Consider the following 27,736-nt stretch of genomic DNA (forward strand, 5'->3'; position numbering starts at 1 on the left):
TTTAGTATACTATGTGTGTCCATATGTGTACACGTATGCATACACAGCAGGTATACATATTTTCCCTCTGCTTAGAAGGATGCTAATTCAAGAGCTTACCATTTCAATGCCAGAAAAAAAGTGAATGTTATTTTTAAAAGTCAGTGATTTACTCCCATGGTGCTCATCATCACATGTAATATATGGTAATTTTATCATTATAAGTTATGCATATGTAATGATCCAGGGTCTTTTTAAAGGTACGGTGTGGAGCCTCCTGGTTTGATAAAGCTGGAAAAAGAGATTGAACAAGAAGAAACACTTTCTGCCCCTTCTCCTTCACCTTCTCCTTCATCAAAGTCTTCTGGAAAAAAGAGTACAGGAAACTTACTGGATGATGCAGTAAGTAAAATCAGTCAGACTTCTTACCAACGGTTAGTCTTTCTTGCACTACAAAACATATTCTGTGCAATCTCGTATCAGTCTAATCTTTACCTATATCAATTTTCTTGAAATTTATTTTAAGCCCATATGAAAAACTTTGTAGTCCTACAATTCATTTTGAGATTCAAAACTGAACTAGTTGTTCAAAATAAAGTGTCATTTAATGCTGCAGACCAATATCTAAAACTTTAGAATAATAAGTCAACTCCCTGAAAATTGTATTTGAAAACATGAAAGTCTCTTTGTCACTGGATCACCATTCCCCCTTTCACAGATGAGAAGTCTGAAAACAAGATCTTGAGGATTGTTAAAGAAGGGAAAGTAAATATATGATAGAGAAGTTAAGTGCCTTTAATGGACTACCATTGTTTTTCAAGTGCTCTCATATATGAAAGGCAGGTTCCCTCTTGAGAAATGGAAACATAGAAATTGAGTAACCTGCTGAGGGGAGGAGAGGAGCTTAGATTCCAACAAAGTTTTGTCTAACTCTTCAAGGTCACTCTACTTAGCAGAGCCCTTGAGTCACAATTTTTGGTAGTTAGGAAATGTTTTAACAGAATCACAGTAAACCGTTTTTAGGTATAACAGCAAACATGGTGAATTAAAACTCTCAAGTGACCTTGGTTGTCTGTTAAGTAGTTATTGGTTATGAAAAGTAGTGTGCTTGAGTATGTGTGTGCATATGCCCTCCACATATATTTTAAGTGCAAATGTAAAAAAAATTAATAAAGGAGATAAATCATGAGTGACTGGGATGTTGTTTATGCAAAGTTTGTATTGTGGGAGTTGTAGTTGCTTATTAATTTTATAGAAAATGGCAATGCCAGAGGCATTAGAGTGACGTATGTCTCACATACATGGGGAGAGTCCTTAGAAACTAGCACCAACCACAATGCCAGCTGTGAAAATAGGCAGAACTGAAAAGGACTGGTAGTCCATAGCTGTGAGTTTCTTCCTCCAGGATATGAGCAGAAAAGAGCTGGGAAAATGGTTGGACACTACAGGATGCAGAAAAAGAGATTTCTCTGACTTTTGCTTTTCTCCATGTGACACGATCAACTATATTGCAGATTTAGATGAGCAGAAATATAACAGTTTGTCTGATAGATTAAGAACCCTCATTTCTGTTAAGGGCAGCAAGCATATTAGCTCTTAAAGGTATCTTAGCTAGTTTAATTTGGTTTCTTCTGGGTAAGTGTTCAATCACTCAGGAACTAAAGAAGAACAGGCAAGACATTTTGATTTAATGCTACTGAAAAGGATTTTAAAATCACATAACTTTTTCGAAGAATTGGTCATATACCTTGCTTTTCATAGGATTTCACTTTTTATTTTGTAAGGAAATTGAGTAACATTATATTTATAGTAGATAATGATCTATTGTTTATATATTGATGAGAACATTTTTTCTTCTGTGTCAATTATACTTTTTTTATTAGACTTACTTTAGGGTAAGATGTATCTCTAGTCTTTATGTTATAAATATATTTCCCTGGGGCAAATATACTTGCTTATAGTCCATTTCATTTCAGCTATCACCTTCATTCATTTTTTTTAAATGCCTTATAGTCAGGGTTCCAGACCACTAAAGAGTATCTGGCTAATGTCCCTCTCATCCTCCTATTGAATGAATTACTGGATCAAATGAATTTTTTTAGTCCTGAAATTATGAGATTGCTTCCTGGTATTTGACACTGTTGACCACTCCATTCTTGAAATGCATCTCTACAACATTTCTGCTACCAGAAGGATAAAACTAAATGCACTTTGGATTTGATTATGGGAACTGAACAATGAGATCACATGGACACAGGAAGGGGAATATCACACTCTGGGGACTGTGGTGGGGTGGGGGAGGGGGGAGGGATAGCATTGGGAGATATACCTAATGCTAGATGACGAGTTAGTGGGTGCAGCGCACCAGCATGGCACATGTATACATATGTAACTAACCTGCACAATGTGCACCTGTACCCTAAAACTTAAAGTATAATAATAATAAAAAACTAAAAAAAAATTATATAGGGTGCACTATAACATTTGGGTGAAATCCAAGCTCGTTCATATGTCATATAGTCCATAGCCCTCCATATTCTGGCCTACTGTGTGTTTTCTGGCTATTTTGTCTGCTGCATTAGTCCCTGAATTTTGATGAAGCCATTGTTGCTTTCTCACTATACTTCTGCCTACTCACCTGTTACACTACTTTTAAACACCTTTCCATCTTTTAAAATTCAGGTTGCGCTACCCCCTATATAAAGATTTTTCTGGTATCTCTCATTCCAGGTATAACTGGCAAATCATTCCTTGGTGCTGCCAAGTATTTGTATCTATTTAATGAAGCATTTACCTTTTTGGGTGTAAATGTCCTTTCATCTCAAGGTGCAGACTTTGTACTCAAAGACAAAGACCATATTTTATCGATCTACATCCAGTACTGTGTTTTTTGGATAAATTATCAATGTAGCTAATTAAGGTTTAACCTTCTCCCTTATTCTGTTTACCATGTTGGCCACATGCTCTGGAAATGCATGCACCTTTCATTTCTACTGTAGATTTTTAGAGGGTGGAGATGCTGCCACTTGAAGCTATTTCTGTGAACCTAGAAGTAGCTAGGATGATTTTCTTTCTTCACTAGCTTGTCCCCTATCTGGCAATCCTTGAGATGGGGAGAAAAAGAAGAGAGGGCAAGAAGGTGATAGGAAAACTAGGAAAAGGACTTCAGAAAAAGAGAGTGAAATAAAGATTTTCCATACAATAGTAAGCCAGTCAGTCAATACATGGTGGTTCTCCCCTACTCCCAAATTGTATGCTCTCAGTTGAGAACAATGGAATGGATTTCTCAGGAGCTTTAAAACTTCTTTAAAGTTTACCAGAATTTAGAACATAAACATCTGCTCAAAGTTTTAATCAAATGTAGGAATATACAATGTGGATATTTCTGTAACTTTGTCAGCTAGAATATTATGTTTCACAAGTCTTTAAAATGGCATTTTTCAATCAATGTTTGATCAAACACACCACGGTTAAATTAGTTTGAGAAATACAACTTACTATATATAGATTAGGACTGTAGTCCTCATCCAGAGTCTGGTGATAAACTTTGGCATATCAAAGGCTCTAGTGAGTTCCATAATAAGATCTTGTTTAACCTGGAATCTTCTAAACTTATTTGACCACAGAAGTCTCTTATTCCTTCATTTTACACTGGGGAAAACTGCATTGAACTATTTGCATTCTGTTTGATAGGTTTTTTTTTTTACTGAAGTGTTTTGTTTCAGGAACAGTGGAGCAGAGAGAAAAGTAATTTCAGCTTCACTAATGTTTTAAATCAGAAATTAATACATCTAATATAAAAGGAAATTGTTCCTATAGTAACTGCTTCACTGCATGTGAGGCACATATAGCAGTTCGGGGTTGAAAATGATGTACTCCAACATGGGTTTTAGAATAGAAATATAAAATAGAGATTGCTTGCAGAGTTTCTGTGTTTAGTTAATAATATTGGCTAATTTTACTCTGGGAAAGCTATTATCTGCCACCCCAAAAGAGAAAAGGAGGAGGAAAAAGAGAAAGAGGAGGAGTAAAAGAAGGGAAAAAAAAGAAGAAATGAAGAAAAAAGAGAGAAAGCAAAAGAAGCAGATCTGTGTGAAGATATTATATTCCAGTGAACAGTTTCAGCAATAACTGCCAGTTTTGAAACCTTCAATGTTTCTTCACATTTCTTTGTTTGATACTTAGGGGAATAGTGGGAAAAAATAGGTGACCCTTTATGTGGAAAATACATCACCTTCTTTAATCAAGATATCATGAAAGAAACACAGTGGTTTCCATTCAGATTAATTTATTCTCCAGATGTCCTGATAGAGTGATTCAGCTGTGATAAAACGGTGGAGTCAGGTTTAGTTCTCCTCTTCGCGAGCTAGTTCTCACACAATGAGTTGAATACAGTTCTCAGAAATCATTCTTACTTTCTTCCTCTTCTCCATCAACTTCCTCAGTCTGGGGATGAGAGATAGTATAATTCTGAGTAATCAGGCTCCTCTTGAAATCCCATTTCAGCAGAAAACTGGCTGGGTTCCTAGCCAAAAAAGAACACCTGCCAGACTGACTTTTCCCTAGGTAATGTAAGAAGCACAGATGTCATCAGTCACTGTTTACTTAACAATATATTTCCACTGGCCACAGTCTGGCCTTGTTTCTTCCATTTCTGCTTCCACCTCTCATACAACTACAAAAACAGCCCTTGACTTTTAAAGTCAACTCCATTTTCAAAGCTAGAAAGGCATTTGAGAAGGGCAGGCCACTTGAGAAAATGTTTCTTGTATTTTATTTCATTTGATACCAAGAGTTTCTGTCTTTTGTCTAAGAAGACTGCAAAATGGAATTACTTTCCATACAGACTTGTGATTGTCATTTTTTACAGGAGGAACCAGTTGAACATCAATTTACTCTTTGGTTAATTACCACATGGCAGCAAAATTGTGCCAAGCATGATCCTCCTAAAGTTCAGGCCTCAGGCCATGTGTTTTCTTGATGCTGTCACTCTGATTTTCTTCTGGATGATCGACCCCTTCTCCCAATGCCCCTCCCTTTCTTCATCCTTGCTTTCCTCATGGAAGCCCTTATTTGTGGTGATAAGGAAAATGGTACCACTTCTAGCAATGGCATAAACATATTTTACATGTATATACACACATTTATATTTAAACATATTTTATAAACACATATAGAAAGAGAAACACATAGAAAAATACTGAAAACAGGAACTATAGACAACATTCATTGGACCTGTGACCCTACCCTCAGTCCTAGAATGTGGTTCTGCATTATTGGAAGGAAATGATGTGATCTTTATTCAACTTTTATATATCTTGTTTTATTATCATCATCCCATTCAGAAATAACCTTTCAAAAAATCTCTTAGAACAGAAATCTATTAGTGTTGGGGTGAATGTATCTATAGACCAAGTATAATATGACAGAACAAACTCGGAACACAAAGTAATTGCCCTAATCACTAACTTAATGTTAAGTAGTTTTCTCATTTTTTGATGAAAGCTATTTCTAAGGTTCTTTGAATCCATGATTATTTTGTTCCTCTAATTTCCCCCTGTGGCCTGTATAGATTCATGTTCTTATATATCTATTTAGTCAATGTGTATTTAATGAATATTTATTTGCCATTAAGATGTGCTTTATATCAATGATTTTAAAATATAATGAAATACCATCTTAACTCCAAAGGAACTCAGTCTAGCAAGAAGACATTAAGGTTAACCACTAAATGAGATACAATATGCTATGATAAAAATAAGTGCCAAAAGCCATAGGTTTATATGTCAGCAAAATTAAGGACGGCAAAAAGGACTAATGGCAATGTATATATTAAAGTTGGTTCTTTTGTTCTTTTCCCCCCAAAATAGTGTTGGTTCTCTTTGTATACATCCTCATTGAGTCATAATTGTACATGCGATAAATTTATGAGATAAATTTAATTTCAGGGTTTTTTTTCCTTTTTTTGGTTATTCTTCTATTGTCTTATGCTTTCAAACTTTCTGGAACATTTCTTATTCTAGGAAAAACAAGTTGTTTAATTCCTTTACATTAACATTCAATTGAGTTCATGTTTTACTCTCTGCACAGTTTTTGCTTAGAAGGCTGATTAAAGTCAAAAATTGAATTATTTGAAGGCATGATTGCATATCTTTCATGACATAAATGTAGACCCCATGACATCTTTGTGGAAGAATTCGGGTGAGGAAAATCCAGGCCAATTTCTAAATTTGTTCTATCTAGCTTCTAAATTCAGACTGCACATCATTTACGGCTTTCTGTTTCTTTCATGGAAACTTTTCCTCAAAACACAGGAGATTATTGTTTTGGGTTGTTTGGTTGGTTGGTTAGTTGAAGAGCAAACAGAGTGGGTGGTTCCCCATCAGGGAAAACATAAACATAAAATTGTTCCTAAAATCGTGGACTATTATATTATCGTCTAGTAATCACAACTATTCATAAGCTTTATGCACATATCATTTAGATTATGTATTTTTAAAAGAGTGGGAGAATAGATATAACAGTTATAAAAATCTGATATTCAAGCATCAATTACATAGGACACACATAAGCTATAAAACATGGTCAAAGAAGTAGGGTTTGATAGGTAGGAATTACTGAGATGGAGTGAGTTGCAGGGTAAATCTGAGTATATGAGAGATTAATTCTTACAGAAAATCTTAGAGTTCAAAATAAGATGAAACAATAGTCTCCTTAAAAAAACAACTTGTTAAATTCACTCTAATTTATTTTGAAACTGGGTAAAATTAATATAATTAAAATTATACTGAAGTAACATAAACTCTACGTTAACATACTTTCTATTCTGGTTTTTAATAGGTTGACCTTGACAACCCAAATGTGCATGATCTTTTTAGTCCTCCAAAAGTAGGAACCCAGCTGATTATGTATAGTCTATAATTTCAGTTGGTTTCCTGCTCATTATCCTCCAGCATCATCACTGTCATTAGCTAGCTTATGCCTTAGTGCAGTCATTTAACTTCAGATGTCTTTGGGGCCTGAACTTTACATGGTTATGATTTAATGTGATATTCCTATGCTCACATGATGTCCATAGATAAAGAACAAGTTTAAAGTCATTAAGGGTTCAGGGGCCGTGGAGTCCTTGGAGCAAATTAGCATAAATGCAACCTAATTAAGACAAATGAATGTGCCTGCTCTTCTATTTCAGGTGAAACGAATTTCTGAAGATCCTCCTTGCAAATGCCCAAACAAGTTCTGTGTGGAGCGGCTCTCCCAAGGAAGATACCGAGTGGGAGAAAAGATCCTCTTCATTAGGGTAAAGTTTTACTTTTCACTTATCTTGTTTTTATGGGAAGATTCAGAATTTGAGTTAGGGGAAATATGACAGATAAGAGCAGGAACTTCCATATGGTGCTTACGTTTAAAGATACATGGTATGAATTTTTTTAAAGTAACATACATTATAATGTACTACTGAAGGCTAAATACAACTGTTGTCTCTTTGTACATATACCAAAACGCATATACACCAAAGACACCATGGAGATCAAATAGATGAAGAAGGCTTTCCACTTGTGTTATGTTTTGCTAAGAATCAAGATAATTTAATCTCTCAAAGTAAGTTTGTGGCTTTTACTAAGACCAATAATTCTTTTTTTTTAAAAAAAAAAAAGAAAAGAAAATGAAAAATAGAGATACATTCCTAGAAATCTGCAGTTGTAAATAAAAGTAATTTTCTGCTTTATGGTTTACATTTCTAAAGGAACAGAGGTTGTGATGTTTTTTTAAAAAGCTGTATTCTTTCCTCAGTTGAAAAAGTTAAAAAATATCCTGCTGTTTTGTAGAATAGAATGATTTGAATACGTACATCTAGTACCAGCAATGTGTATTCTCACAATACTCAAATCTGCAATGACTCTGTTGAAATTTTGCCCTTGTAAAGTTTTCTTAATTTCTACTTTTGACCAAAACTTATTGGTATAACAGGTCTTTTTAAAGGCTCTGCAACATGTAGTTTAAAAAAGAAAGTTTAATCATAATTTTAGCCTTAAAATATAATGTTAATGATTTTGAATTTTAATCTAATTTTAGATTAGCATTTACTAATATATTTCTTAAATTTCCAGGAAATAATTGCTATTCTGCTTTGGAATAGCAGCAAAAGGCTATAACAATGTGTTATTATTGGAGTATGAGACAGATCTGCGTAGATGGCCTCACTAGGAAAGGCAGTTGTCTGAGTTGCTTATTGTTCTTTTGTTCTTTATTGCAAGGATAGCATACATATTTTGTTAAGTCAAACTGCCTGCTGTCACGTTAGTACATTAAATAATAGTGATCTAGAATCTCCACAGATGTGTTTAAATGTTACCGGGTTGACCTTTCTCAATTGATAATCAGTCTCCTTTAGAATATTAGGCTCCAGAGCTTAGAATCAGAACAGAGAGAGTCATTTGTTTAAACAGTTATTCCTTTTTGTAATAAAAGTGTTAATAAAGCACATGATTAATAAATTATATACTTCTTCCTGCAATGTAACCTAATATCTTCAGTCAAAAATATATATTACATATGTTTATTTGCATCTGTGATTTCAGATGCAAATTTAGTCATTTGTCAAGGATTTTAATGTCCACATTTGTGAATAACATGTTTTTATAGTCCTTACTATATAAGGCAGGTTTTTTGATATTCCGTTTTTCTTTTCAAGAAATAGTTATCTTTTGATTAAATCTATTCATGCATTATTTATAGAGAAATTGAGATTTGCTGTACTGAAAAAATTATATCAAATTTCTTAGGGATAATAATTTAATATCAACTAATACATAAGAACATATTGTGCACACTCAATTTCTTACTTCTAATGTTTCAGGTGAACCTGCAATAAGAGAGTTAACTGTGATGTGGTTATTCACTGATTAGTCCAGCAAGTAATGGCATCATGCTATTATGACATGTTTTAGAATAGTGTCTTAATGAACGTTAATCATTTATTCTCTTCATTTTTATACTATCCACATACAATTTTACTATTTTTATAATATTTCCCTTTAAAATGAAACGTTTTTTAAAAACTTAATTTTTAACAAAGATAAATTTCTATCACTGCCTAAATTACAAACCAAAACTATTTGTCAAAAAAGGAAAACATTCTTGAACATATATTGATTGAAATACTTATCCTTTGGCTTGTCATGAGTTCATTTCCACCCTGAAGGAGTAACATGATTCTAAAAAAGGCTCCTGTCTATGTGTCTGGTTATCCGTGGAGGCTTAAAAATTAAAATTTCATAGGCAGGTCACATGTGCCTTGAATTGTATATTTTTCCCTATTTCCTCCTCTGTGTTAACTAGAAAACCTAAACATGTCTCCTTGATGTGCGTATGCTTATGCTAGTACTTTCAATTTGTGGTAGGGACTATATTTAATTGATTGCCATTCTGCTCCTTACGCATGTAAGGAACTGGCAGTTACTACTCACAAAATCTCATAGGTATTGAATTGGTTTTCAAATGATCATATGGTTGTCGCTGCTAATGTTTTAACTGTATTTCCTTGAACACCTGGATTAAGTAGTAAGTGCCTATAGTCAAATTCTCACACATACTAGGTGAACAACTGCCTCATAGTGTCTTCATTGCAGTTCTTGCATTTCTTAAATTTGCATCTTTCACATTGGGCATATTTTAAACTTTGTCACTTTTTTTTGAGGCTGCCTAATATGGTCATATTTACTGACAGTATTTATGTATATTATTCTGTAAAGTATACATACAATGACACATACATTGTGTCTTAACATTTTTCCCCTAGTTAGTTGTTCACCCTGAGAGCAGCAGTGTATTCATATGGTCATAATGAACCTGTCCAATGCAAAGAACAATTCAGGGTCACTTAAGGCTAATGAGACTGTTTACCTTTACTTAAAGATAAAACAATTACCAGAACACTAACTCAGTAAGAATTCTTCCTTAGGAAGTCATAGATACGCCAGGCACAGTGGCTTACGCCTGTAATCCCAGCACTTTGGGAGGCCGAGGCGGGCAGATCACCTGAGGTTGGGAGTTCGAGACCAGCCTGACCAACATGGAGAAACCCCACCTCTATTAAAAATACAAAATTAGCTGGGCTTGGTGGCACATGCCTGTATTTCCAGCTACTTGCAAGGCTGAGGCAGGAGAATTGTTTGAACCCGGGAGGTGGAGGTTGTGGTGAGCCAAGATCATGCCATTGCACTCCAGCCTGGACAACAAGAGCAAAACTCCGTCTCAAAAAATAAAAAATAAAAAAGAGAAAGTCATAGGTACAAGATTCTTTTGATAAGCCTGTGCCTAACACCGTTAACTCTTGACTGATGCTTAACTAAGCCAGAGTTAACGATTCCATTGCTAAGCACCTTACAAGGTTTGTTGACCACACCTAATCACTTTATGTGTCGACTTATGATTATGTATGTATATGAACATATCTTCCCTATACATTCAAACAGATACAGTAACAACAACTATGAATGAAGAAATAAGAATGCCTGCAAATTTCAAAGGAAGACCGGGAAGATATTTTCTGCAGAGAATATCTTTACTAAGCATATGTCTTGTCTGTGGGTTTCTGGAAACCAATGTATGAATAGATACTTCCCATACATGGCTATCTAATGTGTACTTATGTATTAATAGAGGCATCTATGTACTTTTGTAGACAGGCTTGTTTATGTTCATATTTCTCCATTTACAGGTGAGGATTAATCCATGCCTAAATGTTAAGAATCCTTTAGTACAGAGAAAAACCTCTGAGGATTTAGGAAAACATCCTAATAATCCATTGCCAAATGGGAATTTTTTTTGTTTCTAGCTTATGAAAAATAATTTGTCAAAGCCAAATTTTTGCCTAGTACTTTCCAAAGAGCAACATTGTTTTTTTGAACTATCAAATGCAGCTAATTTTTATCTATATTGTGCAGATGCAAATGTACTCTCCTCCAAGATATAAATATTTCAGTTATTTTTCAGTGACTTTGAATTTGGAGAGCGATGATAAAACCTGCTGATTTCTGCAGTAACAGAGATTTGGATTAACAGAGATTTGGATTATTCCCATTCAACCATAATACGTATCTTTGAAATGTAAATAGGTGGATCTCAGGACTAATGTCTTGATTTCAGGGAGGAGAGAATTTTCTCTTGTTCATTTGTTTATTCAGTCAGTTGGTATCTACATAGACTTCAAGTATCAAGAAGTCACTTGGCAATTGAAATCCGAATGAGCCTGTAAAAAAGGACTTCAGAAATATGTCTTAGATGCAATAATAATGTCTGTGGTATTTGACTTATCAATTCCAATTTGATGGCTATGTTCTACCTAAGTACTCCAAGTTGGAGTGCAGTGCTGCGGCTCACTGCAACCTCCATCTCCCAGGTTCAAGCGATTCTTGTGACTCAGCCTCCCAAGTAACTGGGATTATAGTGTGTACCATCACACCCAACTAATTTTTAATTTTTAATTTTTTTTTTTTTGTATTTTAAGTAGAGACAGGAATTCACCATGTTGGCCAGGCTGGCTTCAAACTCTTGGCCTCAGGTGATCCACCTGCCTTGGCCTCCCAAAGTGCTGGGATTACAGGCATGAGCCACCGCACACAGTCTCTTCTAACAGTAATTTTTAAAATGGCCAAAGATTAGCAGCATCAGCATCATTTGGAAACTTGTTAGAATACAAATTCTTGGGGCTCCCCCAAGACTTACTAAATCAGAAACTCTGAGGGTAGGGCCCAGCCTCCTGTGTTTTAATAAGTCCTCCAGGTGTTTCATACGTGTCCTGAAGTTTGAAAATCACTTTAGAACAATATATAGGAAGGGATTCAGTGTACCAACAACACAATTCAAAATCATTTGCATGTCTGATCATGAAAGCATATTAGTAGTCAGGTGCTAAAAATGATCATTTTGAAGACTTCTATGTATTGTTGGAAGGAAATGCGTAAGACGTCATTGTAAGTGAAAAAAAGAGGCTTTTAAATTATATTTACATATAAAATAGCTCTGTGTAGAAATGATTAGGATAAAGACAAAGAAAATGGGAATAATAGAAAATAGTTTTTATTTGTCAAGGACACAGAATTATGAGTGTGTGATTTTTTTCTGTTCTGCAAATTTCTGATGATCATTTTAAAAATATGAACTCTTTAAGATAAACCAGCAAACAGATACAGTTAAAAATCTGAGAATAAATTAAAAGCCCTCTGAAAGTTGTCAGGTTAATTAGCAGGCTGCTCATTTGAATCGCCCTTTTGCTGAGCTTCCTATCTTCCGGAAAATGGTGGGGAGGTTTTTTGGAGTCATGGTGTTATTTAGACTACAGAGAATTTTTGCATATTGTTGTGAACTTATAGCATATTTTTCGTTAGATGAAGCTGTCTTCCTTTACTATTTTCTCTCTCCATTTTGGAAATTGATATTGTTTAGGATTAGCACCTGGAAATATGCAAATATTTATCTACTGTCTGGATAATATGCCTTGTCTTTCCTTATCTTTGCAGACCCTATCAGTGATCTACGTACTCAGTTTTTTCTCTACTAATCATTACAATTTTAACCATTTGGTGTTCCATTCCTTTAGGGCTCAGTTTTTAGTGATAGGAAAATAACCTAATATGATAAACTTATCTGTGCTAATTTATGAAATGGATGCAGACAGCCCCAGTGAATAGAACATCTATGTGATAAGGTCTTTACACTTAACTAAGCTGCTCTAATGTTCTGATAATAAAAATTTCTGACAAAGTAGTAGCCAGTGGGGTCACATGTTGTGAGGTAGATAACATTTTGTGCTACTTGGTTTGCTCACTAATGTAATGAATACTTTTTTACTTAATTGCAATTTATCACTACCCTAATATTGTACCTTAGGGTTGTTCAAAGTGTGTTCCCAAGAATAATAGTTCCAGAAGATGTTCAAAAATATTATTTGTAAAGAAAAGTTAACATGGTTAAGAGTTGAAACAGGTTTCTTTAATTGCTCTTATTTACTGATAATTGCCTTTGTTAGCCTGTATCAGAACACTTGATATAGCTCATTATAACCTCCCAAACTCGTGTGGAAAATGTTGTTGCCATTTCCATTTTACAGATGGGGAAACTGAGACACTGAGGTTGAGTAACTTCTCAAAGTTCTAAGGTAATAAGCATTGGAAGTGGGCACTAAACCCTGGCAGCTTAACTCCTAAATTTACACTTTTTACCACTAAGCAGTATTGATCACTTTACCTGGAATTTCTTGGATGATTCAATATACTAATGTGATCTGTAAGCTCCTAGAGGGAAATATATTGTTCAGCATTTTCCAAATGTATTTAACCGTAGAAATAGTCTCCCTCCCACCTTTTTATCCCCCAGAGCATCTTCCTGTGCTAGGAGGTCATAGAAACATAGTTTGAGAAAGACATTGTCAATTGAAGCAAATGGAATAATTTGTAACGTAGAATTTATATTGAAAGTTGTCCACATCTTGCCACAATTAAAACTCATATATTTTTAAGGTATTAAGGAATATTTAATTTGTTCTCATTTTTACCTTCAAATTCCATTTGGAAATGATTTTCAAGGACATGACTGGAAAACCTTTAAAGAAAAGACAGCTACAATTGAATAAGAATCGTTTGTTCCAGGCATTTTACCAGCTGCTTTATATTTATATTTATATCACAGGATTCTTTCTAAACCATACAACTTGGAAATTGTTTTTATCTTTTTATTACAGGTGAAAAAATAAAGTCTTAGAGAAGTTCTTAAGTAAGTAGTAAAATAAGTAAAAGTCAAAGCCGTGACTTGCCAAACCTATAACACATTCCACTCCAAGCTGCCACCTGTGGCATGTCCATTAAATGCAAATATCTTATTCAAAAGGCTATTCCTCTCTAAATAATCCGTACCTTTTATAATATATTTCATGCTCAACCACAGTAAAGTATTTTTACACAATTTTTACTTTAAAAGTATTCAGAATACAAAGGTCATTCAATTGCATAATCAATAGTGCCTAATATAAAGATATATAATATATTTGCCTGACTATATTATGACAGGATAAAAAGTATGATAATATTTTTGTTACTGTATGATGGACACTGTATAAAATTCTTTATGTGGTCTATCTCCTTAATAGGCAAAATTAACTAGAATTCTATAATAAGACATATTGCTATCTGTCCTGATATCTTTTCAATAGAAATCAGAAGATAATTCTCCCATATTGCCAGTATAGTCTTGTTGAGTCTTCTCTTGCTAATTGTAGTTATTTTTTAAGTAGACTGGTATTACGTCAAGACATTTTCATAGCAGAACTTCACAGTTGGATAAAATAATATGAAATTCCATACTGATGCTCCAGTGGCTTAAGGGTATTTTTCTAGTTTAAGAAATATGAGTACTTGAGGGGCCTAAAGAAAAGACAATGAATAATTTAATTGGAAGTCAGCAAAGGGATTTGAAATGTTATGGCATTACCTCCTTTGTGCTACTTTTAAATTAAATCATCACAGATCAATAGAAAGGTCACACACATTGTTATTGACTCTGTGTAATTTCTTCCTTAGCATAAAAATTCTTCAGGATTATGCCTGTGTGGTAAAAATCAACTCTCTGAAACAAACCAAGCAAGAGAGGCACCAAAGCTCTGTTGCTATAGCAACTGAACTTGGCAATGTCTTCTGGGACTTGCTCTAAGGAAAGGTCCATGATAGTGGGTGATATTACGTTCTTTTTTGCTCTTATGGCACATACTGATTTACTGTGAGTAAAAAGTAGCATGGTTCAAATTTCATATTTTTCCTAGTGATGAAAAATGGGCTGTTGTGTGAAAATGTAAAGGAGTTTTAAACAACTAGCAAAGAAGTTAAAACCTCCATTTATCCTTAGTGGAAATGCTGCAGAAGCAGCCATTACTCAGCAGCTGAAAGTCAACAATTCATTAAAAAAAATACACATACACACACACACACACACACACACGTCATCTAATTTAGCAATGTATGAGAATAGTGGATGCCATTTTAAAATTATATTAATGCCTAGATTTGTTTCTAGGGGGAAAATATGGCCGTGTTTGCTTCTGATGTATATAAAATCTCAGACATTTATAGTGCTCTAAGCCATAGTAAGAGAAATATGAGTACTATTAATACATGAATATTTCCAAACTCAGTTCTCCCAACTGCCTCAAAACTAAACACTAATTCAGGAAATGCAAGCAATAACATTTAAAATGTGTTCAAATGCTTTTAGCTTTTAATTCTTTTATGTTTTTGCTTCACTAAAGACACTCTCATTTGTTTTGTCATCCATTGATGTAATTTACACTTTGGTGAAACATATCTCAAAGGACTTTGCAGATATTGATAAATACTCTTAACCTATAGTCTCTAAGATAGGCATATGTTTTAGATAAATGCAATATAAGTAATAACTAACCATTGCTGTAAATAATTCAGCTAGTGTGTTTTTTTCTGAGAGTTATCCTTTAAGATTTTTTTTAAAAATCTTAAAAATTCAAAACAAACTGTCAAGAATTGCACCCTGAAACTACATCCATTTGACACCACTTTTTTTAAAAAAGCAAGAAAGACGGCTGGGCATGGTGGCTCATGCCTGTAATCCCAGCACTTTGGGAGGCCGAGGCGGGTGGATCACGAGGTCAGGAGATCGAGACCATCCTGGCTAACATGGTGAAACCCCGTCTCTACTAAAAATACAAAAAATTAGCCGAGCGTGGTGGCGGGCGCCTGTAGTCTCAGCTGCTCGGGAGGCTGAGTCAGGAGAATGGCGTGAGGCCGAGAGGCAGAGCTTGCAGTGAGTGGAGATCTCGCCGCTGCGCTCCAGCCTGGATGACAGAGCAAGACTCCGTCTCAAAAAAAAAAAAAAAAAAAAGAACAAAAAAGCAAGAAAGACAATGAAATTTGGTATTTATTACAATAATTAAAAGTAAAGACAAAATCCGCAAATACTTTTGCACCAACCGAATAATACATCTGGGCAGTTTTCTATATTCTAATTTAAGTTAGAGAGCTCATTTCTTCTTCCACTGACATTAAATGTGAAAAACAATAAATAAATAGAAGCTCAAAACCAAAAATTATTCTTCATTAAAAACTTACCACTATTGGCCATTTAGCAATGAGTAGATTTTTCAATAGTGTCTACCTTCACTTGACCTGATAAGCATTCTTACTCATCTCCAACTCAGTTAGCAAGGTTTACCATGGCTTTAAATTGTGCAATACACATGCTACCTTACTTCAGTTTGAATAATTTTCTTTTGCCATTATGCTGTATCTAGAATCAATGTACAATTGCTTTTTCATTGGCCACAAATCATATTAAGGAAGCATTGAAAAGTCAAATGACTTCATTGAAAAACTGCACAGCTTCTATAATCTGCATTCCCGATTTCTGCATTGCTATGACCTTCCTGCCATTAAGATAAATTTGTTCTATACATGTGTATTTTATATCTAGTGATGTTGTGTGTGTGTATATATGTGTGTATATATGTATGTATATATAGTGTATATATGTATGTATATATAGTGTATGTGTATATTATACAGACACACACCTCCATACACACGCAAAAAATATATACAGAAATATATGTGTGTATAGTGAAAAGCAACGATATAGTAGAGAGTTGAACCGATCCACTGATTTGACATTTTAACTGATTTTAACAGGGATCTCAGGTTGATTTTTCTACAACTGAAATTGAAATCCCAAGTCAAAAATTTTGTGGAAAAATACACCTTTTTATCCTATATTTCTATATACATATACTGCATTAGGCCGTTACTGCGTTGCTATAAAGAAATACCTGAGATTGGCCGGGGGCCGTGGCTCATGCCTGTAATCCCAGCACTTTGGGAGGCCAAGGCGGGGGGCTCATGAGATCAGGAGATTGAGACCATCCTGGCTAACACTGTGAAACGCTGTCTCTACTAAAATTACAAAAAATTAGCCTGGCGTGGTGGCAGGCACCTGTAGTCCCAGCTACTTGGGAGGCTGAGACAGGAGAATGGCGTGAACCCAGGAGGCAGAGCTTGCAGTGAGCCGAGATCGCGCCACTGCACTCCAGCCTGGGCAACAGAGTGAGACTCTGTCAAAAAAAAAAAAAAAAAAGAAAAGACAGACCTGAGATTGAGTAATTATAAAGAATATAGGTTTAATTGGCTCCTGGTTCTGCAGCCTGTACAGAAAGCAGCATCTGCTTCTCAGGAGGCCTCAGGAAGTTTCTACACATGGTGGAAGAAAAAGAGGGAGCAGGTACTTCACACGGTGAAAGTAGGAACAAGAGAGAGTGGGAGGGGAGGTGCCACACACTTTAAAATGACCAAATCTGTGAACTCAGTGCGAGAGCTCACTTATCACCAAAGGGATGGCCCAAGCCATTCATGAGGTATCTGCCCTCATCATCCAAACACCTCCCACCATGCCCCACCTTCAACATTGGGGATTACATTTCAACATGAGACATGGGTAGGAGACAAATATCTAAACTGTATCATATACTATTTAATACTCACCAAATGCTTTCTGTGTATCTGGTGTCTAAGTGCTTTCCTCGGATTCTTTTTTTTTTTTTTTTCAACCCTCACAACTCTTTGAGGTAGGCACTGTTGTTATCCTCATAGTAACAATAAGGAAATTAAGTGTTAGAGAGCAAATTGCTTGTCAGAGATTACACAGTAAGTGTCAAAGCCTTTATTTGAATTTAATGTATCTGATTTCAGAGCCCCCAGTTTTAATTATATGCTATTCATTCCATTTCAGACCATATAGACATTTGGCATGTCATTTTGTAAGTATTACTGTTCAACTTTTAAAATCCATTAGTAATTTACCTATACTCAATGCATAGCTCCTAGTTTGCTTATTCCTTTGCCTATGTGCTTTGGCAAAACAAGGAATTTAACAGCCAATCCCTATTCTAGAGTCAAAAAACAAAAAAAGCACCCAGGAAACAGAATCTTACAAAACAGCCTCAATAACAACAACAACATAAACTAGAAAACCCAACAAAAATAGTTCAGTATAGTTATTGATTTTCTTTTCTTTGCTTGAAAAGTCTTCCAGAAACAAAAATTTATTCTAGGAATGAAGAAACTAAGGAACATTTACAATTTACTACAATTATAAACTTATATTTATGGCCTTTGGTCAGTTAAGATTAAATCCTCTTAATTTCAATAGGTATGGAAGGATTTTCTGAGCATGCTATGGTATGGCAGAGAAATGAATTTGCATTTTGTATCATTTTTTACTTTTATTAAAGGGTCTAAACTAAACATATGACCAAGTGCAAACTGAAAATGTTGGCATAGCAACTAATGCTTTGAAAGCAAGTTTCCTAAAATTGTCAAGTAATTTTTACATAACATTTTTTCTTAACTGTTTTTGTCTTGTTTCTTGATAGCAGTACAGATATCTTTCTTTTATATTGTTTGTAAAGTACTTTCATTTTATACATTATCTCATTTTAGCTTAATTATTACTGTATGACAAAAATTAGTGTGATTGTTAATTTATAAATCTTATCGATGAAGAAACTGCAGCTAATAGAAATTTAGTAATTTTCCTAAAGTAATCCTGTTAGTGATTGATCCAGGTTAAATTATATTATGAAAATTTATATCTAAATTTTATATGATTTAAATTTCACACAGTAAAATTTCCTTTTGAAGTTTTTTTTAAAAAAACTTTATATAAATGAAAATAGTTCTTCACTGTGTTTTTGATTTTGGCATTGTTTTCCTTAAATTACAAAGCAAACAATACATAGTAATGTCTACTCGCAATGTTTGTAAGATTTTTCTTTTAACTTTCTGTAGACATCCTGACAAGGATATTTCTTTGTTTATATGTTCTATACTGATATGTGAATGATTTTTTTTGCAAAGGGGAAAGAAATGAAATAATTATGCATAATGTGTTGTGTTCTTGAATAACTGATTAGTCTTCTAGCTGCCAAAGAAAAAAACCTGTGAAATAACTGTCATATAAATTGTCTATAGTTCTCCCATGGGTTCAAGTTGCATAAATAGGATGTAGCTGGATTCATTAAGAAATATGCTTTGCAAGTGTGGCCATTTTGAGTTTGTATTGAACATAGTCAAACATGGTGGAAATGCTGCTGTTACAAGATTCACTATGATAAATTAGGACTCATTTATTTAGTGCTTTTTCATAAACTTAGTGAGTTAAGTTTCTACATCACTGGTCATTTTAGAGCTTGTCTTGCATTTCCCTTTAATACTTGACATTTTGAATTTCACCACCTCAGTAAAAACACATAATCTTGGTCCTGGATCCAGCAGGCACCTCCTTCATCTAAACGGCCAGTCCTTCCATTGCAAGAGGTTTACTGATTCACATCAACTTTTAGTTCACTGAAATGGTGTATTAACATTTTCATTTGAAGGCTGGGCGTACAGTGTTTCATGATATAGTCTGCCATCTTGTTAGAAGCAGAGTAAGATCTTAAGGAGCTCTTTATGTAGGTTTTGGGAGGAACAGTGTGTGAAAATTTGGGTTTATATGTTGTCCTAAGAATATATCATTCAATTTTCTTTATAAAGAAATTCCAGATGTTACTAAAACAACAACAACAAAGCAAAATGACAACAAAAGCCCTGGCAAGGTATTTAATGGCATTTTGTCTATTTCTTTAAACAAACACCAGCAATAAGAAATCACTACATCAAGGTGTTATTCATCTCCCAATTGTAGCTTTCTTTTACATCACTATCTCTTTTACACACCAGCTTTTCATGCCAACTTCTAATCTCCCAGCACTACACTCACAGCTTGCCCTTCAAACACTCTTGCCAATTATGGAAAACTGCCTTCTCTCTAGGCCAGAGTACTTGATGATCTAGTTTATGTTATAGGCAAGTTTTATGGGACCACAAACTCCGTGGGAACAAATTATTTGAGACATCACCTTGTAATGGGCTTTCTGACCTTTTGTTGTTTTTGCTAAACCAAACTATCCAATGTTTTATTATTTCCTTTTCTCAGAAACTGATACCTTGGTTCACAGTCTCTAACTTTCACTCCCAACATAGTTCATTTGTCATATTTTCCTAAAGTCTGGCTTCATAGACTATGGGGGAATGCAGAGAAAATGAATAGTCTTTCTAAGATCTCATTTAAAGGCAGATAAAATGCAGGCCTGATTTCAAATTTGTCTTCTAGCTTTTGCGTTAGGCATAAGGTCTCTAAGAATTTCATTCCAGAACCGTAACATGCAGACAAAGTAACACATTAATTTGTTATCATCTACCGATGATAACATTCATGCTAATGTTACTCAGTCCTGGACTCTATTTTGATAATCATGCTAAGATCTTAAGGAACTCCTTATGTTCCTAATGAGGTCCAGGGTTAATAGAAAAAGTATGGAAACTCATATGGCAGACAGTTTTATTCACATCACATTGCCTGTCCACCTGGTAGGACTTAACCTAAGGTGGGCTTTAGTGTTGCCCAGGGAGGCACTTTGAACCACAGGATATGTGTCACAAAACTCCCCTCCCAGGGTTATGTTTACAAAACACCTTATACCTCCTACTATTTCTCTAACAACCTATAGCCAACATGACAGGCAGGTAGGGGCATGCATTCCAAGGAGCAGAGCAAGGAATAACATGTCCAACCTTGAAGATCTTATTTATCTCCTGTATTTCCCCAACATCTTGTAACAAAAATAAATCCACCAATAAGTACTGAAAGAATTCCAGGTGAACCTGAATGTTAATTGACATCTTGGCACCAGTGACATGAACAGCCTCTTCCCTCATGTACAGCATTCATAGATCTGATAGATAACATGTATACATATATCAACTGGAGGAAAAGTGAACATGAAATATTCTAAAGATAAAAGAGAAAGTAGCCTTAAATAAATTTTAAAAATTACAGCTATAATACTATCTAATCATGGGAGGGGAAACAGTTTTCCCAAAGATGACTTGACTTTGTCATCCTGATGCTTAGTCAGAGAATCTGAAACATATCCTTTGATTCCTATTGAAAGCCTTTCAACAAATTACCTTTCAGATAAACTGTCTCCTTGTGAGTTTGGAATCTCTAATTTTGAGTTAATCTCTCTAATTGTGAGCTTAAGATGCTACATAAATTACATTTTTAATTACAACTGAAGAAAGTAGTAGAGTAGAAAAGAGTGTCTCCTGTGTCATATAACTTTCTGAGGGTAAATATTAGGTTGGTGCAAAAGTAATTGCGGTTTTTGCCATTGAAATGAATGGTAGGCATGGAATATTATGCAGCCACAAAAAAAGGAATGTGGTCATATCCTTTGCAGGGACATGGATGAAACTGGAAGCCATCATCCTCAGCAAACTAACACAGGAACAGAAAACCAAACACTGCATGTTCTCACTCATAAGTAGGAGTTGAACAATGAGAACATATGGACAAGGGCAGGGGAACAACACACACTGGGGCCTGTGGGAGTAGGGGAGGTGAGGTGAGGAAGAGCATCAGAACAAATAGCTAATGCATGCAGGGCTTAAAACCTAGGTGAAAGCTTGATAGGTGCAGCAAAATACCATGGCACACGTATACCTATGTAACCTGTACTTTCTGCACAGCTACCCTGGAACTTACATAAAGTTTAAATAAACAAATAAATAAATAGCAATGGTAGGGCCATTACTTTCATAATACAGTGGTAGGGCCTAGACAGGAAGCAAGGGACCAACACACGTGAGGTGAGAGGGAACTCAGAACAATATAGTAGGATATTCCCCCAAAGTAGAAAGTTTTACCCTGAAATTAAATGTTTCATTTACTTAACAATTTTCTCTAGGACTTTATTACACATTCTCTGGAGTCTGATATGTTTCTCTTGTAGAATTGAGACACAGACTTGATATCTGTCATCTTCAGCAAAAAATATTTCCTTACAGGTATTTTTTATTCTGGAACAGGAGACTAAAACCCCAGAAGAGAGATAATTCTAACATACATATTTTAAACTGCCAACAGCCAACGTAGCCTGTGATTCTCAAAGTATATATGTCTCAAATATCATTTAATATGGATTACTATGCAATGAAACTTCACTATATGAAAATATGGAAATAGTTATTCTCATTGTCGTTCAAAAAGCTTTTCTTTAGTCTTGTCACAAAAGATCACAGTTTGCATTTTTAGGTGGCGTTCATGTACCTTTCTTCATTGAAGACGGAGAGCATTTTATGAACTTCATATCTTCTTGTTTCAGTAGGGTCTTCATGGTTGTGACTATATCTCCACAGCCAAAGCAAAGCAGACATTTAAGGTAATTACTTAGATAATTAGTGGGCAAATCTCCACTTTGCTTTCACTGTGGTGCCTTGGCCTTCAATCAGTTGAGGGAAGTTGGGCACTCAGAAGTTAATATTTTACTTTTTTTTTTTCATGAGGTACTAAAACACTGTTTCTTCTTTTGTTTTTCCCATGATACTTTTGAAAAATGGCAGTCTCAGATCTATTGTGGGTGGCTAGAAGACAGTAACCTAGTAATACAATATTTGTTATTTTGTTAGTGTAATTCTTGTGCTCCAGGAATGTTGAGCTTATTGTTAAAAATTGCTTGTATGAACCTGGGTTTTAGCTTCTGTATGCAATATCATCTTGGCCTTTGCTTTCAAATATTTGGAACAATACATTTATAGAATAAAAAATGAAACACCATATAATTTCAGAATGTCTCAATTCTACTCCCATTTGTAGTTTAATGCAAAAGGAACCTCATGGACCCCCACCACATTTTTTGCTCCTGACACCATACCAAACTTCCAGATGTATCAGTCATGTTTTAACACTTCAGTATGTTGAAAGTTAGAGAGGATGGAAATGGAATGGGACTTGATTTTGAGGTACTGAGGTTGCATTGCGCATAGGAAAACTGGCTCATTTTTAGTTTTTAAATATTAATAATTATATCTAGAAAGCACAGCTTACTTGAGAAAGTCTTGTCTGTTATACATAAATACAAAATAATTATAAGAGAAACCCCATATTATAAATTCTACTTAAAACTAGATGAACATATCTTGAAACTACATTATGAGAATTTTTAGATTTCTAGAAGAGCACAGTTAAATGTATTTCCTTAACCATCATTTATTCTATCATTCATTCACTACATACAAGAGGGTGTGCTATTTGAAAGAACTGTTAGAAAGCTTGAGGATTTAATTTCTTTGTAGGTTCTGTTTCCTTGTAAAGATAATGCTTAATAATGTAAATATTGGTCATATACTATTAATTATTCTGACAGTTCAATATAATTTAATTTATTATCCCCATTAATAATTGACAGAGACAGGATGTGAGTTTCTGAAAATCTACTTCTAAAATTCCTTCAACAGACATGCAAATGTGTCATACAAGATACAAGCATAACTCAGTTGTGTGGCAAAAACACCAGACATAACTTTTCTTGGAGCTGTTGAAAGGCATTGTATAGACTTATGAAGCAAGTTACTTGTAAATGAACATGAAACCTAAGTCTGTGGAGCTAATCTGACCATGACAGCCCTGACCCCCATTTATCACCAAAATCGATTGAACCCCTCTTCCTGGCTGGTGTTAAGTTTCCCCTTTCACTATCCAGGTGTCACTTGGTTCAAGAGGAAGATGTTGGCGGACAGGTTTTCTTCAAATAATATGAGTACCTCTGTTATTTTCACTACTTAAATTGCCACAATTCTCCTTGCGTCTTATAAAAGTATTGTTTTTTGGTTTTTGTTTTTTGTTTTACTTTTCATCAGTATCTTTTAAAGGGGTGTGTGTATTGGACTAGAGAGATGGGGTGGCATTTTCTTAAAACCCTAGGAATAATTCTTATTTTAGAATAAATTTTTTTAAAAAATCGCTGAAGCTAGTATGATTTCCATAGGCATCATGGATTTTATGTTGGAGGTTTGTAATGGAGTTTGTGTGATAGTTTTTTGAAGGCAGTTCAGGTTTCCATTTGGAGGGGCTAAAAATCATGCAGAGTTCTCTTCTTTCCTTTTCTCTGCCTTCCGTCTTTTCCCAGAGATGAATAGAAGGAGGGAGGATAATTTGCTAAGTTTTGGCAGTGGTATCCCCATTTTGATGTGTTTTTCTTTCTAAATGCATATATAGAATGACAGCATTGGCATTATCCTACTTAAAGTTTAAATGCAGTAAAATCAAGAGCAAAGCATGCTTCCTGCATTTCTCACACTCTGCAATGCCCAAAGGAATAATCTGGAGCTGAGCTACACCAGTGGGCTCTTTTTCAGTCCTAGAATAAAGAGGGGGGCCTTTAGTGGGTATAACCCTTTCTAGGGTCATCTCTGCTTCCACTCTTGAACTCAGGAAGTTCCAGTAGAGTGCTAAGAGGTTCAGGCTTTATCATACCTTGGCACCTAGGGCTGAAACACCTGGAGACCAGCAGAGGCTACATAGTGCCAACCTCATAATTCTTTCTCCTCCTAGAGGCTGCAGTCTTCTGTCTGTGGTCGCTGTTCATTTTCCCAGTATTCCCCAGAGTAACTTCAGTCCTCTGGCTCTTCTGACTTTTGGTAAGGAGGCTTGCCAAGCTGTCTTCATTCCTGAATCTCATTACCTACATCTGGGCCCGGTTTTCCCTGCCTAATTTCAAGCACTTTTCCAAGGATGGGACTTATGCTCCAGTCATCTTTGCTCTTTATGTCCAATGTCACACCTCAATCTTTTTTTTTTTTTTTTTTTGAGACAAGAGTCTCGCTCTGTTGCCCAGTCTGGAGTGCAGTGGTGTGATCTCGGCTCACTGCAAGCTCTGCCTCCCGGGTTCACGCCATTCTCCTGCCTCAGCCTCCCGAGTAGGTGGGACTGCAGGCGCCCGCCACCATGCCCGGCTAATATTTTGTATTTTTAGTAGAGACGGGGTTTCACTGTGTCACACCTCAGTCTTAATCTCTCCCCTTTAGAACACCGTCAAGTCTTCCAAGATCTTTGCAGAGCTGGAATTGGCACTCTCCTTGGGGCTTATTTGCTATGAAATGTTTTCTCTCTGAAGCAAGATGGCCCTTTCTACTTGTTTTTGTTTGCATTTCTCAGATCAGTTTCTTTCACTTGATCATCATTTCAACATGATCTCCTTCCTGACCTCGCTTCCACAGCAGGTTATAAAAAAGGTGGCAAACACCATTTTAAGCATTTAGAGTCCAGCAATTTTCACATAGCCAGAGGCTAGTGAGGGAGGCATCGATATATGTAATGTGCTTCCCACCTGGCGTGCACTTCCTAGACATTCCCAGTTAAATACATCAGAGCTCCGTTTTAATTTTATGTGCAATTTTATTTTATTTTGAAACAGAGTTTTGCTCTTGTTGCCCAGGCTGGAGTACAATGGCACAATCTCGGCTCACTACAACCTCCACCTCCCAGGTTCAAGCAATTCCCCTGTCTCAGCCTCCCAAGTAGCTGAGATTACAGGAGCATGCCACCACACCTGGCTAATTTTTGTATTTTTAGTGGAGATGGGGTTTCACCATGTTGGTCAGGCTGGTCTCGAACTCCTGGCCTCAGGTGATCGGCCCGCCTCAGCCTCCCAAAGTCCTGGGATTACAGGCATGAGCCACTGCGCCCGGCCTTTTGTGCAATTTTATGTTCAATGATCTCCAAATTTATTTATTCTGGTACAAATATTTCTCTAAAATAACCCAGAGCTCTCTCAAATTACTAGATGTTAGAGCTACTACAAATGACTTATTTTCAAACATAATCTCTTTGTGATTTTCTTAAAGTGAAGGGCTTTCCAAGCAAGACCTATGTTTCATGAAAATGTGGTTAGTATGACATTTTAAACAAGGCATTTTCTTAAAGTAACAACTCCTAGATGTTTTTGGTAGCAAAGTGCTTGAAGATTGGGAGACCAAAACTGAATTGCCTGGGCAAGTACTAAAGGCAGTATTTGGTATGTTGACTTTAAGAACTGAGATTATGTTTGAGGAGATATCAACTTAACAGCAGAGTTAAGGTAGATATTTTCCTTTCATGCATCTTTCATGCAGTACATTTCTTCTGGTTAGATTTGGGGTTGAAGTTGCCAGTAGAGTTTACCTATCGTGATTTTTTTTTTCTGTTAATCTGGATTTCAAGAGTCAAGAAAGGGTATCTGCAGAAAGTCATGTCTGAGATGAGACTCAAAGAATAAGCACATGTTGGCTAAACAAAGTAGAAGTGAAAGTGTTTCAACCAGAATCAGAAAGAAAGGAAACAGCATACAAAAAGGCCCAGAAGTAACAGAGGAGGGGATGAGGGGAAGAGAGAGAAAGAGAGAGACCTCATCAGAACTGTAGAAGTGCAGCCTTGAGAATTGAGGACAAAAGGAGGAGTGGGCAACGAGAGGCTGGTGTAGCAAGGGAGACACGATGCCAGGCAGACACGCAGAGCCAGCTCATGGAGAGCTACCTGTATGATGAGAGCTTTGGCTTTCTCCTGAAGGCAATAAGAAGATTCTAAATAATTTTTAGACGAGGAGAAACATGAGTAGATTGCATTTTAAATCATTCAGGCTGTAGTGCAGATAATGAATTGAAAAGGTATAAAGTTGGAGGACTAGCATTCCACCGTTTTGGCTTGGAGAGTGTGGAGGTCAAGAGAGTGGCAGCTCATTCTGGGGACCTACCTCTTGAAATTCCAGGTATATATATTATTATCTACTGTGTGAGGCTTTCTATCTTGTGTTTTGGTTATTTAACATTGAAACACCGTTAAGTTTATCTTTGTCCTGCAAACGATAACAGAAAAGCAACATGTTGATTTTGGCTTATTCTGATACATCTGCCTGGCATGGAGGAATTGGTCGGGTTTCAAAATGTCAGAATTTCTGCTTGTTAATGAGTGGTTTCTTTGGTGAGAATTTTATGTAGAATAAAATTGTGGGCTACTCACAGAAACTAAAAGAGAATGATGGGAAATAGTCTTTTAACATTTTACCACTGTAATGAGTTTTTGTTTGTTTGTTTGTTATTTAAAAAAAAACCTCCAGGTAATATCAATTGACAAGAGTCAAATAAATTAATAAAAAGCACAGACTAGTGCTCCTATCAACAAGTTTTTAGAAATTTGTTACCCTAAGCTCTTATTCTCCAGATGTTATTCAGATTCTTAGTTCCAGGTCTGCCTAGTAATTTAGTACATGGCTTGTTTAGCATAGAAGAACTGTAAAAAATATAGAGCTCTGCCCACAATAAGCCTTTCATAGAGACCAAGACATTATATTAAAACTGTTCCTTGGGCCAAGATCCTTCCAGAGCATTCTTTGGCCATTTACAAATTTCTTTACATGAGTTCATTACAAATATACCCAGAAAGCATTGATTCCAGATGTACGGCTGAGTTAAGAGTTTTGGGTACACGTTAACACAATTTATTTACCTTGTATTGTGCCTGTTGATTTTCAGTAGCAGAGAGTAAGTACCTACTATGTGCCTGGAACTGGTGTCATGAATTGAGCAGTGAACAAAATAGTCTCGTTTTTATGTTCTGGGAGTGGGAAGACAGGAATAAATACAAAGACCAAGGGGGCCAGATATAACTGTTTTAGGCTTTGTGGGGTGTATGGTTTCTGTTACAACTACTCACTTCTATTGTTTTAGCAATGAATTTGCGTGGCTGTGTTCCAATAACACTGTACTTACAAAAATAGGTATGGGCCAGATTTGTTCTATAAACCATATAGTTTGCTGACCCCTGA

General features: G+C 35.6%; 1 protein-coding gene and 1 long non-coding RNA gene across 23 annotated transcripts in view; one reads left to right on the top strand and one right to left on the bottom strand.

The window, feature by feature from the left end:
• Positions 1-27,736, top strand: part of GAS2 (growth arrest specific 2) — a 731,425-nt gene that overhangs the window by 118,276 nt on the left and 585,413 nt on the right. For 17 of the 22 annotated variants that reach the window (XR_008538012.2, XR_008538008.2, XR_008538009.2 and 14 more), the window contains exons 6-7: positions 240-381; positions 7,172-7,279. Coding sequence is in view for 12 of the 22 variants with exons in the window: in XM_009460085.5 (XP_009458360.1) it covers positions 240-381; positions 7,172-7,279 (250 nt within the window). In the remaining 10 variants the exon portion in view is untranslated. The other 5 variants (XM_063783942.1, XM_063783941.1, XM_054662173.2 and 2 more) reach the window with 4 other exon arrangements.
• LOC107967043 (uncharacterized) lies at positions 4,196-20,880 on the bottom strand. Its single transcript, XR_001707211.3, has 3 exons — positions 17,538-20,880; positions 13,538-13,584; positions 4,196-4,425 (listed from the first exon to the last, which is right to left on the bottom strand). It is a non-coding gene; the product is annotated as an uncharacterized LOC107967043 (long non-coding RNA).

The sequence above is a fragment of the Pan troglodytes genome, chromosome 9 (assembly GCF_028858775.2).
Source record: "Pan troglodytes isolate AG18354 chromosome 9, NHGRI_mPanTro3-v2.0_pri, whole genome shotgun sequence".
Lineage (NCBI taxonomy): Eukaryota > Metazoa > Chordata > Mammalia > Primates > Hominidae > Pan > Pan troglodytes.